Source organism: Mugil cephalus, chromosome 8, assembly GCF_022458985.1.
Source record: "Mugil cephalus isolate CIBA_MC_2020 chromosome 8, CIBA_Mcephalus_1.1, whole genome shotgun sequence".
Taxonomy (NCBI): Eukaryota; Metazoa; Chordata; class Actinopteri; order Mugiliformes; family Mugilidae; genus Mugil; species Mugil cephalus.
The window spans coordinates 3,435,907-3,451,440 of record NC_061777.1 but is presented as its reverse complement, the minus strand read 5'-3'; the positions used below and the strand labels follow the sequence as shown (position 1 = coordinate 3,451,440).

The following is a 15,534-nucleotide window of genomic DNA, read 5'->3' as shown; positions in this document are numbered from 1 at the left end:
CATCCGATCACTCATTGCTTACTTGTAAATAACTGAGTAAAGAAACAATATTTCCTCAGCCGCTCCGGGGCAGGCTCCACTTCTTATTTTAGGAGTGGCACATGTGTGTGCGGTATCACTGCCGTCTCTTACGACATGCCCCTCCGGCCAGCAGCATTTACACTCATCCCTCAAGTCGTCTGAATCAAAACACACGGAGGAGCCCCGAGTCTGGCCGAGGTGACCGAGACCAAACACTGACGGCTCGGGATGAGTCAGGACCCGGACGAAGCCGGGACGTCACAGCTTTCAGAGGGTTTGTTTGACTCTCCACCTGGGACGTATGCAGTCAGGTTAGGGACATGACCAAATTCAAACCATGTTAGGTTTGCTCCTTTATTTACACTAAATCAATATATAGGTCTTTCACCTGAATGAGGCTAGCATTAGTCCCTAGTTTCTTTATTGTGGGAAGACCAGATACCAACAATGCATCTGTCCTCCTTCAGTAAATTTCAATCTGCCAGATTTGCCAGACTAATTAGCCGCCCGGTCCTCGTCGGATACGTCTTCAAAGGCTCTGCATAAAGTAAACGCAGGCAGGTGACTTATTTAGGTTGATGAGACTTTCTGCTCAGTGCTGAGTGTGTGTTCGCACAGAGTCGGGTTTGCACCAGGTCAGACTCTTCTGTGATATGAAAGTCAAGTCGACGCCGACTAGTCTCTGATGACGTCACTGATAAAAACACTGCAGAAAGTAATGAAATCTCTATTCCTGACCTGAATACATATGCTGAGGACAGACGGCTGGTGTGCTACATATAACGCGCTGCAGATATGTATAGCCTGTATAAAAACAGGCTGCACCTCAGCACCATCAGTAGCATTTAATAGTACTACACAGAGAGTTCACCTCCACGATTCTGTCCCTCTGGATAACTTGTTACATCACCTCATGGGTCAGTATATAACTGATCCAGTTACAGTTTCTGAGTTGAACATATTGTGTTTTTACATTTTGTGTGTTTTCGGGCCTAAAATCAACATGGCCGCCTATAACCAACCACCACCACATGGCATTTTTGCAGAAAGATTCTTCTAAATATTATATATAGTTTAAATTGAAAGTTATTCATGAATATATTGTCGCTGTGATAAATCCACAGTTGACTCACACTCTATATTAAATAACTAGTAAAGAGGAGGAGGAACAAACCTCAGAGCAGGTCATGTGATCTGGATTTAACACACTTCCTTGAGATGTGGAATGTGTTTGTAGTGGAGAACTTTCTCAGACACAGATACAGTTTGTTATTTTTCCATTTAAAACCTGATTGCCTAAAACAAAATATCTGTCATGATTAAAACTGATGCTGAAAGAGCTCATTTGATTATTGTTTAGCTAATTAGAAGGTGGTTGTTATTAAATTCAGACAGTTATTTAGTTACATTTTATTAATATCCAGTCATTCTTTTATTAATAAGTGATTGTTTCCATAATAAATAATTATGGGTTTTGTAAAGACATGATCATATTTTGTTTATTTGTTTTACTTTTCATACAAATGTATGCTAGATATAGACCCTGATTCTTACCTGACGTGGGGCGAACCAGCATAGATAGATAGAACGTCTTTATTTCAACCACAGACCAGTTGCACATCCTCACAAGGTGCTAATATTTTCCCACTGTGGGATCATCAAAGGCTTTAACCAGTCAAAGTGATTAAAAAGAGGTGGTTACATGAAGGCATCTTTGTTCTGACTGCGATATTATTCTGATTGTTCGAATACAAGTGTCCGTGTTTAGAATTTCTTAATATTTACCACACGGACTCAAAGATGAACTGACATGAACTGGGGCAAACACTTTGCCAAAACGCATTCCTCAAAGTGACTCAACAGTCGTCGCCATTGTGTTGTCCGTTGTGAGAGATCCTGTAGGGTGTTGCTAAGCAACCGTTTGTGTCAAGGAGCCACGGAGGCTAAAAGTCTGGGAGTGTCAACCATTATAGAAAACTATACAGGTAAATTACAGTGTATTAATTCACCATTTATCTCTGCCTTTCAGCAAATTACAGTCACGAGCACCACAATAAGGGGGTGTTCATTTCATCACCTCGTTTGAACCCCAGTTTTTTCACAGCAGATAATTTGACTTATAAATCCATCAGTACAAACATTTCTGTAACTTCACACTGTCACCAGCCTATTTCTGACCAGCAAACATTATAAACACCAGTGAAGGTGCTGTTTTCAGGTGGTTACGTGGTTACGGCCACTGAGCGGCAAAAAGTGACAGTTGATCATTGAGATTAGCAGCATTAGTTTGAACCATAGACATTAATAGCGGCTAAATTGTAAAATTAAGTAATAAAAAAGGTGAAGAGCTGTTGTACGATTGACTGAAACAACGGATTTGAAAAGCAGTCAGAGATACATTTTTTACAGATATCTATAAATGTATCACTGCATTATGAAGAAACAACCGGAATCCAGATATAAAAACCTGGTGTTTTGATTCTCATTTAGTGTCAGGTAATATTAATTTATGCTGTATTTTTTGATGAAGTCAAACATTAAGTTACTTCTTAAGTTCCGTTCTGGAGGCTGTCAGATAAGTTTGAGGATGTTGTTGTTGTTTTGTCGTAGTTGCAGCCGACAGTAACTATTTCAGTTCCAACCATAAATAACAATAAACTGAATATTTGTGATCACTCCTCGTCGTCCTTTTGACGCTACAGTATTATATTGTTACTTCTGAGTAAAGCTCTTAGCGTTAGCATCTTTTGTTTGGCTACATTTATCATAATGAAATGAACTTAAACTGACTTAAACTGAGGCTAATAAGGTGGTACTCCAGTACAAAGCTGTTGGGGCTGTGTTACCAAAAGCATCGTAATCAGGTCCATTTAAATATCAGGATAAGTGATTTCAATGTTCATGGACCATTTACTATTTGGTAGTTTGTATGAATCATTGTTAGAGTTTAATTGGCCTTAATTTGACTTGATAATCCACATTTTTCTCTGGTATTTCTCCATGTTTTTGCCACTCAGTGACGTCAGTGGAGTTTATTCATGAACACGGTCCACTTTTCAAGTGGGGAGAACACAACATCAGAATAATCGCTGGTTTTAATCGTCCTGCGACAGAAAACAGAGCAGACCGAATTAAACTGAACCAACGTGGCTCAGGGAGCTAGTAAAGAACTACGACTAAGATTAAGCAAACGAAACGACATTCTGAGTTATCTCTGAGAGCACAGGTGGAATTAACAAGGCAAGTGTCCCTGCGAGGGCACGGCCGTGAACCAGTTACGCACAAAAAGCAGGACCTCACCTCTGTGCGGCCGTCATTAATACAGCTGCGCTCTCCCTGCTGTGACGAGTCGGTGCTGCGAAGAAGGGGGCGACCCAGCGAGGGGAGCAGGTGAGGCGAATCACCAGACTAATCAGTGAATGTGCACTATTGGCTGTCAGTCCGTCCCTGTGGGAATTCAGCCCACTAGTGTGACGGCCGCAGGTCATGAAACGTAGCAGAGGTGGAAAGAAAGAAGCAAAAAAAAACCCACATCAAGACTTAATTGAAGGTTTCTTGCGTCAAAGGAGTGAAATGATTCATCAGTGTTTGATCCGCGTCCATTCCAACACGTGCACAACTGGTGATACTGGTGCGTTTTTGCAGGTGCAATAGAAGATTTTGCAGGATTTAATGTTATTGTTTGTCGTGTGTGAAAGGTTGTCCCAGAAAGCAGCTCGCCTCTAACACCTCGGCCCGTTCGACCTCACACAGTTGAAGTAGACAGATGCCCCGGCTTGTTGTGATGCCGAGCGTCCACTCGTAGATGCAGCACCAGCCCTGGCACAGGACCAACACACACACACCTGCTGTCCTACTTGTGTGTGTGTGGGAGTCTGAGAGTGTGTGCTTGTGGATATAAATGGCCTAAATGTTCTCCGTGCGCTTTGTGCACTCTTTTTATTCCTACATGTGCTCCAGTGACGTCGCCCCACTCTCCCCAAACCTCGCATAGACGCTTTGCAAGTTGCGTCACCGGTCTCCTAGCAACCGGATGTGGCACCACGATCCACAATCGTGGTCGCTCGGAGGAATTGACAAATAGATAAACGTCTTTGAATACCGACTAAATTTAAAACAAGGTGAGAGGAGGAAAAAATAAAAAATAAAAAAAAAAAACCTCATGAGAACAGCTGAGCCTGCTTCAAATTCCCGTCAAAGTTTCAGATTTACACGACCGGTCGGAGCAGATGTTAACGTGGTGACTCACGCTATGAGAGCATGTGAAGGATTTTTGTGTTTAGCGTAAGGATTAGAAATCTGTGTTTGAGCTAGCTAGTAAGAAAAGCTCATGAAAGCAAATAAAAACAAACATTCAAATAAAAAAAAAAAATTGCAATTCAACAACATAGCTAAATAATCAGCTACAATTAATAATGTTCTGTGCCCTATTTCTTTTATAAGTGCAGTATAGGCAACTCTGAACTGATACATAGATAATCCTGCACACATGAATGAAATTTAATTGTAAAAGGCTTGAATAGCAACACTTCAGGCACAAGTACTAAGAGAGATTTAAATAAAAGTGTCTAAAAACAAACAAAAAAACTATAGGAAAAGTATAAATGAACTGTTTTGAGCCTTTATTAGACACATTTTGTCTATATATTATATGTATTGTATATGAATTATTCTGTGCCTGTACCTGCACTTTCTAACTTTAAAACACATATTTATAATCCTGTGTGTAACCAAACTGAAACCTACAGCAGCGTATTGCATTCACCTATTGCATTAACTGCGGGGAAATAAAAGCAACACAACAAACATTTTATTTTGGTTTATTTGGCTAATTATTTCTGTTTTTCTGAGTAGTATATTTCTTTGGTTTGCTTTTCATAGTAATTTTTTTTCCTGTTTCTCTGCTTTTTTTCCTCAGAAAAACTGGAAAAAATACTCAGAACAAACCAAAAAAATAAATAAAATAAAACAAAAAATACTCAGAAATTTTTTTTTTCAGCTGAATGTAATACAACACAATAAAACCATATTTATTAAATTTCACCTTAAAAATGTCTTACAGTCCATGACTGTCATTTAGTATTTGTCCGTACTTTGTAGTATTTTATGTCAATAAGACAGTTTTATTGGGGTCACTTTTTAAAGCTGTTTTATTTTTATTTATTATCTCGTTCGCATCAGGCCAACCATGAAAAGAAAAGAAAAGCTTTTCCAGATGATAAAGGTTTTGCAGTTCTGAGTTCATTTACTGTCTGTCTGGTACTGAGCTCTTTCATCAAGCACTTATTCAAACTAATGTAACCCTGGTAGAGACAAGGGCATAAGCACCAGTCAATTAAAAGGTGCAGTAGTCAATAGTTGCTACGTTGGTTCACACCCTCCCGATGTGACTGACAGCCTGTTCAAAGAAACTGGTTCAGTTGTAGTTCTAGGTAACAAATGAGTAGACAACTGGAAGGTTTTAAACTTGCACCATCACCAAAGCTCTCTTTAACTTCCCTTTGGGATTTTTATTTAGCCATTTTTTTTTCTTCCTCCCAGCAGCTTGTGAAAGACGTAAGAGCACAGATGGGTTCGCGTTTCCAGCGAGACAAACAATTTGTTAACTTAGCAACATTTTAAATTAAGAATATGAAGTTTTTATTGTTGAACGAAACACATTTTAGCATCTCTCTCTGGTTCGGTTCGTTAAAAATAAAAGCTAAAAATAATGATAATAAAATAAAAGTTACACTGATATAGAACAGTAACCTGGTATGGCATACGGGCAGTTTGAAACAGTAATGTAGTTATAATTAACAATGGTGTAAATGGATCCATGTAGTGCAAATGTATCCACATCCATGAAGGATGCGAATGCACTGAGATACTCACTACTTTCAACAAGGTGTTTGAAACATTCCTCAGAGATTTTGGTCCATATTGACATGATACATCAACACAGTTGCTGCAGATTTGTCGGCTCCACATCTATGATGAGAATCTCCCGATCCACCACATCCCAAAGTTTCCTCTATTGGATTGAGATCTGGTGACTGTGGAGGCCGTTGGAGAACAGTGAACTCATTGTCATGTTCATTAAACCAGTTTGAGATGATATGAGCTTTGTGACATGGTGCATTATCCTGCTGGAAGTAGCCGTCAGAAGATGGTCCACTGTGGTCATAAAGGGATGGACATGGTCAGCAACAATACTCAGGTAGACTGTGGCATTTAAACCATGACCCCCCCCCACCATGACACCACCACCACCAGCCTGAACCGTTGATACAAGGCAGGATGGATCCATGCTTTCATGTTGTTTTGAAATAGAGACTCATCAGACCAGGCAACGTTTTTCCAGTCTTCTATTGTCCAGTGTTGGTGAGTCTGTGTGAACTGTAGTCTCAGTTTCCTGTTCTTAGCTGACAGGAGTGGCCCCCGGTGTGGTCTTCTGCTGCTGTAGCCCATCTTCTTCAAGGTTAGACATGTTGTGTGTTCAGAGATGGTATTATTCTACATTCCTTGGTTGGAACCAATGGTTATTTGAGTTCTGCTCATTCTCCTCTGACCTCTCACATCAACAACTCACTGGATATTTTCTCTTTTTCTCACCATTGTCTGTAAACACTAGAGATGGTTGTGTGTGAAAATCCCAGTAGATCAGCAGTTTCTGAAATACTGAAACCAACAACCAACAACAATACCACATTCAAAGTCATTCTGATGCTCGGTTTGAACTTCAGCAAGTTCTCTTGATCTCCTCTACATGAATAAATGCATTGAATTGCAGCCATGTGATTGGCTGATTAGCCATTTGTGTTAACAAGCAATTCAACAGATGTACCTAATAAAGGTGTAGGGTTCTGGATTTGATATTTTTTATATTTTTTTGTCTTTTTCCAGAAGGTAGTTTGGTGAACGGTTTATGTCCAGGGTGGGTGTGGCCCCTAGAAAAGTGACCTGCTTTCTTCTCCTGGAGTCGACCAGTGTTAATATCTCTGAGACGCGGCGCATTTAGCCGTCTGTCATCAGCGTTCTCTCTTAATATGTCCGCCGGAGGCTGCGTTACGTCACCCTCTGGCCTCCGTGGCGTCAGATCTGACCTCTGCACCAAAACCCGCTCTGTCTGTTGGTCAGTTTACTCCCGTCGCAGCTCCTCCAACTGAGGAAGTCTCTACCGAGCCATAAGGCCTGCAGGCATCATCTGTTCTCCCATCTCTCCTCTCCCTCTGTCTCGCTGGCACACTTTAAACTGCCAGTCTTAAAGGACTCCCACTATCTGTAAAAGCCATGTGGAGATATTTGTTTCATCCAAGATAATTGCTATTTTTCCAGCGCTGTGATTGCTATTGTCAGTTTATCACAGGGAAATTTTTTTTTTTCCTCTTTTTTCTCGTGTGCGTTATTTGTAAATGCTTGCGTGTGTTCTCGCTTGTCAAAGATGACAGCACAATATTCTGCAAGGGGAAAAAAAAAAAAAAAAAAGACTGATCGGCGTGTTGCTGTTGCCATAGCAACTGTGCAACCTGGCTTTGTCTCTTGTTCATCAGAAGAGCTTTTTTTTTTCTTCTTCTTTCTTTCTCACACACAGATAATAAATAAATAAATAAAGCCTTGCTTATTTCAAACCCCTCTCGTAGAAACTGTTTAGTTTTGTACTTTGGCCTCTTGCAGGGACTCACCAGCACGCGCGGATGAGAGAATGCTGCGCAACAGCCTGTGACATATCGCTCATATAACGCTCATGTACGATAATGCAGCACATTGTGCAGCTGACGCCCACGCGATTTTACAGTCCTGTAGACTTTTTTCTTTTTCTTTTTCTGCTGCGCTGCACTCTCCTTCCTCCGTGCCGCCGGAGTCAGAACCCGCGTGCTCCCGTGTTGCTTTCTGCCGCTGCTGCTGCTGCTTTGTTTGGCATCTCGAGTCCCGAGCTATTGATTGTCTCTTGATTATGCCGCGCTGGTTACGTTGATTGCATTGAGCCATGTGATTGAAGCTTTTTTACCCGAGCTGCCTGGGTGCTCCGCACTCGTCTGCCCATCGAGCTGCCGCAGACTTACTCCCGATGATTCTGACATTGAAGAGAGTAGGTGTGACACTGAGAGTGATTGCAGTTTTGCGTGATTTGATTTTTTTTTTTTGCTTTCACGTTGTTTGCTGCTCTTGCTCTTTTACCCGCGGTAAACTCTCTTTGGGGGAATGGCAGCGTTTTGGCTCTCACTCAATCAGCTGGAGTACAATAATACATAAACTGAACAAAAATATTTATTCTCAAATAAACTATATTTGTCTCTAAATGGGCTCCTAGACTCGAGTAGTGTCTATATCCCTGCATGCACATGCACTGCCGCCCTGCTCCGTTTAACACACACACACACACACAGAAACATGTATTGCTTTATCTTTCAGTGTAGCTTAATTTCCACACACACACACATTCCTAACCCCGTGGCCTCGTGCGTGTCATGTGACGGGCCGGCGGAGGAGGGGGCAGGAAGTAGGAAGGCCTCGGCTTAATTAGGCCGAGGCCAATCAGTGAAGATGGAGGAGGACGCTGTCGTCTGGCGCCTCGGGGTTTCTCGGGCTCCTGCGAGCTCATCCGTCACACAAACAAGCGCACACATGATGCACGCGCGTCGAGACGCCACCCGTGTTCGCGTTGTGGTTTTTTGGGGGGTACGTGACTAGATCTCCGATAGATGTGTGTTTTTTTTTTAACTGACCCTCGTTCGCTCTTTTCTTCTGTCTTTCCAAACTGCCGTGGCCCCAGCGACTTTGCACGGTTCGCGATTATAATCGACTCGCGTTTTATTACAAAGTGCTGTTTGTGTGTGAATCTTGACAACACCCGCCGTGCCTCATGAGACACCATGACTACATCAAAATGTGAATAATCAGATGTTTTGTTTTTCCATCGGATCTGGAGGGAGAATGTAACCTGCGACTAGTCTCTGCGCTTACAGGCAAAACAAAGATAAGACCGATATGTACAAACTGCAGAGCCGTTGTTTTTTTGTTGTTTTTGTTTTTTTGGGTTTGATGTTCTCACAAAGTCCAGGTGGATGTGCTAACGCGCGGTTACCGTGGTAACGGCTAGTGAAGCGTAGGCCTACAGCAACAGCTCATAGATCAACCGACGTATCTCTTCTCAAGGACAGAAGTTACTTGATGATGGAACCAGTATCTTCGACACGACTGCAGGAGCCTGTGGTTAAGGTGGTTACCTTGACGATGAGTAAGGATGAATAACGATGTGGTTTTTTTTTTGTGTTTGTTTTTATTGGTAACAATGAAGTTGTCGATTCTGTCTTCGCCAATCACTTTATTGATTCCTGATGAATTATCTGTGCGGCCTGCAGCTGATTGAAGAGTTGAGGGGGTTGAAGTCTGAGCATTTTTAAGCCTACATTTTCAAGCTTACACTGATCAGGCATAACATTATGACCACCTTCTCAATGTTGTGTAGGTCTCCCTTGTCCCTCAAAAACAGTTGTGACCCTCAGAAGGTCCAAGGTCCAGGAGTGTCATTGCTTTGGGGTGGGGGTGTCTGGTCTGGTCTAGGTGGGTGCTTAATATCTAATTAACATCCACACGAACTAATGCCAGGGTCAAAAATTTCCCAGCAGAACAATGAATTGTAACGAGATGGTTGACGTTATTAACTTCGTCATAATGGTCATAATGTTATGGCTGATCGGTGTATGTGGTGTTAATATAAATATATATGACATTTAGCCCCAGTTACCACCTATGGCCACCCTGGCCAGCTAAGGTACTTTTGTTAAAAAAATAGAATAGAATAGAATAGAATAGAATAGAATAGAATAGAATAGAATAGAATTACAGAGATTAATGAAGTTTAAGCCAGATCAACTTTGAGTTGTTGCCCTTCACACATGTGTCGTGCATCCTGTCACCAGCTGCCATTGAATCGAAGCCTCACACAACCTAACGAAACCTTCTTCAAATGAACATTTTACAAGCACTAGTCTGTGGGAAATGAATCAACACAAACGAATCCTCTCATGACTCTTCCTTGTCGCCTGTTGACAGAGGTACAGGCGCAGATACGTAATTCCGTTGTTTTTGCAGCTGTCAGAAGATCGTGGCGGTATTGTTAAAAATGAACCGAGGTGCTCAGAGGCGTCACTATTCTGATGGATGCGACCACTTGCAACCGTTTCGTGTTACCCATTCCACTCCTCGCTGTTCCATTAACTCCCATACAAACGCTCCAGCTGAGGCGGTGGCCAGCGAGCCAGCGTTTTACCATTTCACCGGTTTTAATGTTAACAATAAACGGCAACAATAAAAAACAGTTTGCAGTAAGTTAATACAACTGTTTACCAAAGAGTAAACATCGAGGCAGATATCACAAGATGCAATTGCAGTATAGTAGGTAGCACATTTGACAGAGTTATGCAACAAATATAAATCAGAAACAGTGTAAAAACAAAAAAAAATTTTGTTAAGTAACTGTGAGCACGTGTGTTCTCAGCTGTTTGAACGAGAGGTAGGATCATCATGCACAAACACGTATGTAGAAAGATGATAAACAACTCTGACCACACCGGTGACAAGGCCAATCATCTGTCAGTCGCCAACGAGGCCGACAAGAAGCAGATGATGTCAGTTCCCCTTTATATTGAGTTATCAGGTTGATTGAGTGTAATTGAGCAATGCATCGGCGTGTGGACAGAAGACACCGAGCCTCTGGAGAGAGTGGAGGAGGAGGAGGAGGAGGAGGAGGAGGAGAGGAAGGGTGTTTCAGGAACCAGGAAGCGCTATATGGTACCAGGGCTATGACATTAGCGCTGGCAACAGCTGCTGATTACTTGCAGCCTTTGCAATCAATTAATAAAAGTGACAAAGCCTCACCCATTCAGAAACTTTAATCATAGAAAGATTTCTTTATCGTTCCTAATGAACAATCTTCAATCCGACATTAATCACTGGGAAAAGTGCTCGTCGCTAAAAATACATGATAAAACCGTCAGAAGCTTCCGTGATGCAGATTTTATTCCAATGTTTAAGACAAAAGCTAAAGCATGTTCTTAGTCTTACACTTCTTTGTTTTGTAATTCACTTTCCTTTAACTTTAGAGTTTGCATTTGTTTAAATATATTTGTCAGTTTTGGAGGAGTTAGTTCTGCACAGGCCTCAGTCCTAATTAACAAGCTTTCGTCTGCTTCTCTAAATCCTTACTGTAATTTACCTGTGGGAGTTTACATGAGGCACGTTGGTGGTAACCATCCATACTTCTCACCATCCATATGTCTCAAAAAGATGCTCTTAGAGGAGCACTGTCCTCACAGCTGAAACCAGCCCATTTCAGCCTATTTAAAGGGACACGCCACCCCTATGTGGAATTTAGTCTCTCACTGTATATAAAAGCGTTTTTAACTTGGTCTAGACCACAGGTCAGCAACCTTCAACACTCAGAGACCCATTTAGACCCGTTTCCCACAGAAAAGAAAACACTAGGAGCCACAAAACCCCTAAAATTAAGATAACACTGTAAAAAAAAACTATAGCGTGTTGCATTCGTGAAATGAAAGAACTGCTACAGAGAAACGACACCAGCATTGAATGTTGTTTTCTACAGAAACTTTTCTTTTCTTAGAGTTACCCATGGTTGACTTATCTGGGCCCGGCGGGTGTCGAACATCGGCAGTTGTGACATATATTTTTTTATTTTAATGTTACAAGATCACCATGAATTCAAATTTAGAATTATATTTAAAAATCTTACGAATTAAAATAAAATACAGATGGATTCTTTAGGAACAACTAAAAAAAAAAAACACACAAAAAATATCCAGTCCTGTCTTCTTGACACATATTATCAGGTTCTAAAATAATATCGTATTTACGAGTAACTGAGAAAATGTCTCCATTATTCCATATTCAACTCTCTCTAGTACTTGTTTCCTTTCCTCTTCTCTGTGGTTATTGTGTCAGATGCTCAGAGCAACATATCTCTTTAAATATATTAATACGTACCTGCTTATCAAAAGATGACGATGATACAACTTATTATTGCTCAGAGTACAACTTGTGGAGGATCACTGCATAATAAAAAGAGAAAAACTTAAAATAATAATCTCATCTCAACACCAAAATCTCTAAATAATCTGCTGCCACATTGTAGGTTATGTAAACACAGAGGAAGAAAAGGCATCATTTTTTTTGCATCATGTGTCTGAAAATGTTTATGAAGCTGATTGAGTCTTTTGAGAAACGTGTCAAAGGATTTTGGTCAGTGCCATGAAAAATCTGGTGAATTTCTTTTATTTTTAGTTTCTTGCACGATTCACTTTTCCATTATGAGCTGTTAGTTAGTCAGCATATTTTTTTTTTTTTTTGTCATTGAATCGTTGGCGTTCGCGCGTACGATCGCCTCAATACAGGCGACACCGTGTAGGCTGCCGTGATATTATACATGTATCAGGCTGCTCAATCACTAATGGATCAGGCGAAGGTTTCTTTTGTGTGTGTGTAGAAAATCTTTTTAAGCCCGAGCTGCTCGTAATGGAATAGAAATAGCACAAACGATGACAAGAGAGATATCTGCATTTACACATGCAATTCAAACAGGTGGTTGGCTGCAGCGTGACCTCGATGGGTCGACGCCGTTTGCATCCCAAAGGAGAGAAGCTTCCGTTTTTAGCTTCCATTGTACGGTTGTCGTTATTGTTGTTGTTGACTAATGCAAATGGTCTGGAGGCAAGGTTGTGTTTAGAATAAATACACATTGACGTCCATCTATGTAAATCCATGTGTCCGACTATTCAGTCACCTACGTATGCACATACCTTCCTAATCCATCTAGATAATTACGACTGGTTTTAAATTGATGAGACGTCCGAACAGCTGATTGAGCCTGATACCAGAATGTCTGTTTGTTGTGACGCAGATCTGTCAATTCTTCGGAAATGCCGAATTTGCCGAATGAATGCTTAATGCGAAGAGATGGCTTCTTACTGCACACGGCTCTATACAGCACACCTGTGCTGCAGTTACAGTAAAGCAAAATATGAAAAAGCTTCAGGTGGCGCATAATGAGGCTTTTAGGATAAACTTCCGAGGTGTGCAAGTATTTAATGTCCCCACTTTGTATCCAGTGCTGACGAATTTTATGTTTCCATTTATCTGCAGATTATCTGACTTGGATAAAAAAGTTCTTGGATGAGCCTAAACTGAACGACACTTCCTGGTTGCTGTGTTTTAGCTAGTTAGCTTTTGAATTTTACTCCTCGTTTATCCGGTATTTACTTATTTCTGTGTTTATATGTTAAAGTAAAGTAAGTATTGTGTGTTATTATTTAACCTGACAAACCTCTACCCTCTCTCTTTGTGTCCAGACACTCTCTCAGTGCCTCGCTGGTCCCCACAGATTCCCCGAAGAGATCTGGGAAACTCAATAAAACACAGGTAGGCCTCAAGAAAAAGAGAGATTTAGCCGCAGCTAAAAGCCTCTAACGTACATCATTTTTCTCTTTTATCCTGCTTGACACCAAATACCAGGGATCAGAAAACTAAAACAGTACCGTAGTGCCTCGCCACGCTCAGACAAATGTAATTTTATAGACTTGGTATTTGAAGAGTCACGTTGGATTTCAAGAAATGCCATTATTCACTCTCCTCGATGTCGATTTGCACGTTTCAAACACGTGACCTTGAGCCCACTGTCGGCCTGATGATGTTAGCGTAGCCGGCGCACGGCGCTCCTCTCCGCTAAAAGATTGTTTCATTAAGCAGAATCCGCCCCGACTGTCTTTATTATGGCTCATAATCACTAAAATATTTGTCAGGTGGAGCTGGCTGGAGTGAGCCGTGCCTCTCAGATGGAGCAAAAGAGGCGATTAATAAAGACATTTGAATTCTGTCAAACTGCATTAGTCACCTGCCATTAGCCGGCCGGCCACAGTGTTGGCATGCAGACGTCGCTGCATCGGAGAACGCAGCCAGTAGTCGTCATACGCACTCGAACCGCTCGCTGAGTCCGTGCAGGGAGTCAGTTGCTGCTGCACGATGTGGGTCTGTTTAAGAGTGGCACATGCCTCCCATCATCAGAATCAGAATCAGCTTTATCGGCTAAGTATGAGTGCACATGCTATATACGGATTTTAATGGTTTCTTTGCTCAATGGTACAAGACAAAGCACTTCAAAGAAATATAGAGAAACTGTACAATGTAAATTAGGCTTTCGGCATAAATGAACTTAGAGAAAGAAATAAAGGGCAGAAGAAGATATGTAATGAACTGGAATAGTAAGTTTACACAATTAATGAAGAGTTATTGTGAGAATGGTCACACGCTCTGTGACTCACGCTGATTGTTGTATTGCTGCGGCTGCTTGAAGGTCCCATATTGTGCAAAATTCACTTCCTTCTAACAGTGATATATACCCCAAAGCCTGTGTATGAGGCCCCGGAAGGGACAAAATTCTGTCATTTCCCTCACTTACATGCTCCACTTTTTAGCGAATGTGCGTTCAAACAGGTGGATCTGAGACTTTTCCCATCACGATGTCATGCAGGGAAATAACCACTCCCTCCAGACACAGCTCATTAGCATTTAAAGGTACAGGCACAGACGCAGCCTGTTATCAGTGGAACTCACTAGAGTTCAGGGCCAAGCCTGAATTTGAGGTAAAACACTTTGAAAACAATGATGTTGGATTTCTAACACCTATATGAAATAATGCATAGTATGGGACCTTTAAGATGTTAATTCGGGTTGCAAAAAGATGCAAATCAAAGGAGCCTAAATTAAATCAGCAGGTGAGGAAGATTAGGATGTTAAACACTTCTAGAGAAGTAGCTTCTTCGGGTATTGAAGTATCACCACAGCCACCTGTCCTGATGAGAGAACGTTATGAACCCACGCTCACCTCTTTGTAACCTCCACACGTCTCATGCACACATGCAACAAAGTGAAAGTGAAGCTATTGTTCAAAGTCTCACTCTGCTTCTCTGTGTTTTTAACCCTGCAGATTTTCCACCAAGTACTGGATGTCCCAGACATGCATAGTATGTGGAAAGGGAATGTTGTTTGGACTGAAATGTAAAAACTGCAAGTAGGTGTCAACACTGGTACCTGATGAATGTCATATATTAGCTGATATTATATATACATATTATATATTCTGTCATTGTTTTGTGTCATCATACTTGTTTTCTATTTGTCTTCTTTGAACAGTTGCATCCCCCTTATTTATTTGTTAAGTTAATGCACCCACTTTGCATAGGTTGTGTTTCTGTGCACATAAATTAACAAAAAGCCAAACAAACACTAATTAAGTTTTCTTTTTACGCGTGCACTCAGGCTGAAGTGCCACAACAAATGCACCAAAGAAGCCCCACCTTGCCATTTACTGATCATACAGCGAGGCGGACGAGAATCTCTCAAAGGTACTCTGCTGTCAAATGTTTCCCTATAGCTAAAAGGCAGCTGCATGTGTTTTAGGTATTTTCATCAACGCTCTCTGTGATGTTTTTCTGAGATAATCGTAATTTTCACCTG

At 41.3% G+C, this 15,534-nt stretch overlaps 1 protein-coding gene across 3 annotated transcripts in view; it reads left to right on the top strand.

The window, feature by feature from the left end:
* Nucleotides 1–15,534, top strand: part of ksr2 (kinase suppressor of ras 2) — a 127,378-nt gene that overhangs the window by 65,118 nt on the left and 46,726 nt on the right. For all 3 annotated transcript variants that reach the window (XM_047591088.1, XM_047591090.1, XM_047591087.1), the window contains 3 exons: nucleotides 13,371–13,440; nucleotides 15,005–15,088; nucleotides 15,337–15,422. In XM_047591088.1, the coding sequence (XP_047447044.1) occupies nucleotides 13,371–13,440; nucleotides 15,005–15,088; nucleotides 15,337–15,422 (240 nt within the window). The remainder of the gene's footprint in view (nucleotides 1–13,370; nucleotides 13,441–15,004; nucleotides 15,089–15,336; nucleotides 15,423–15,534) is intronic.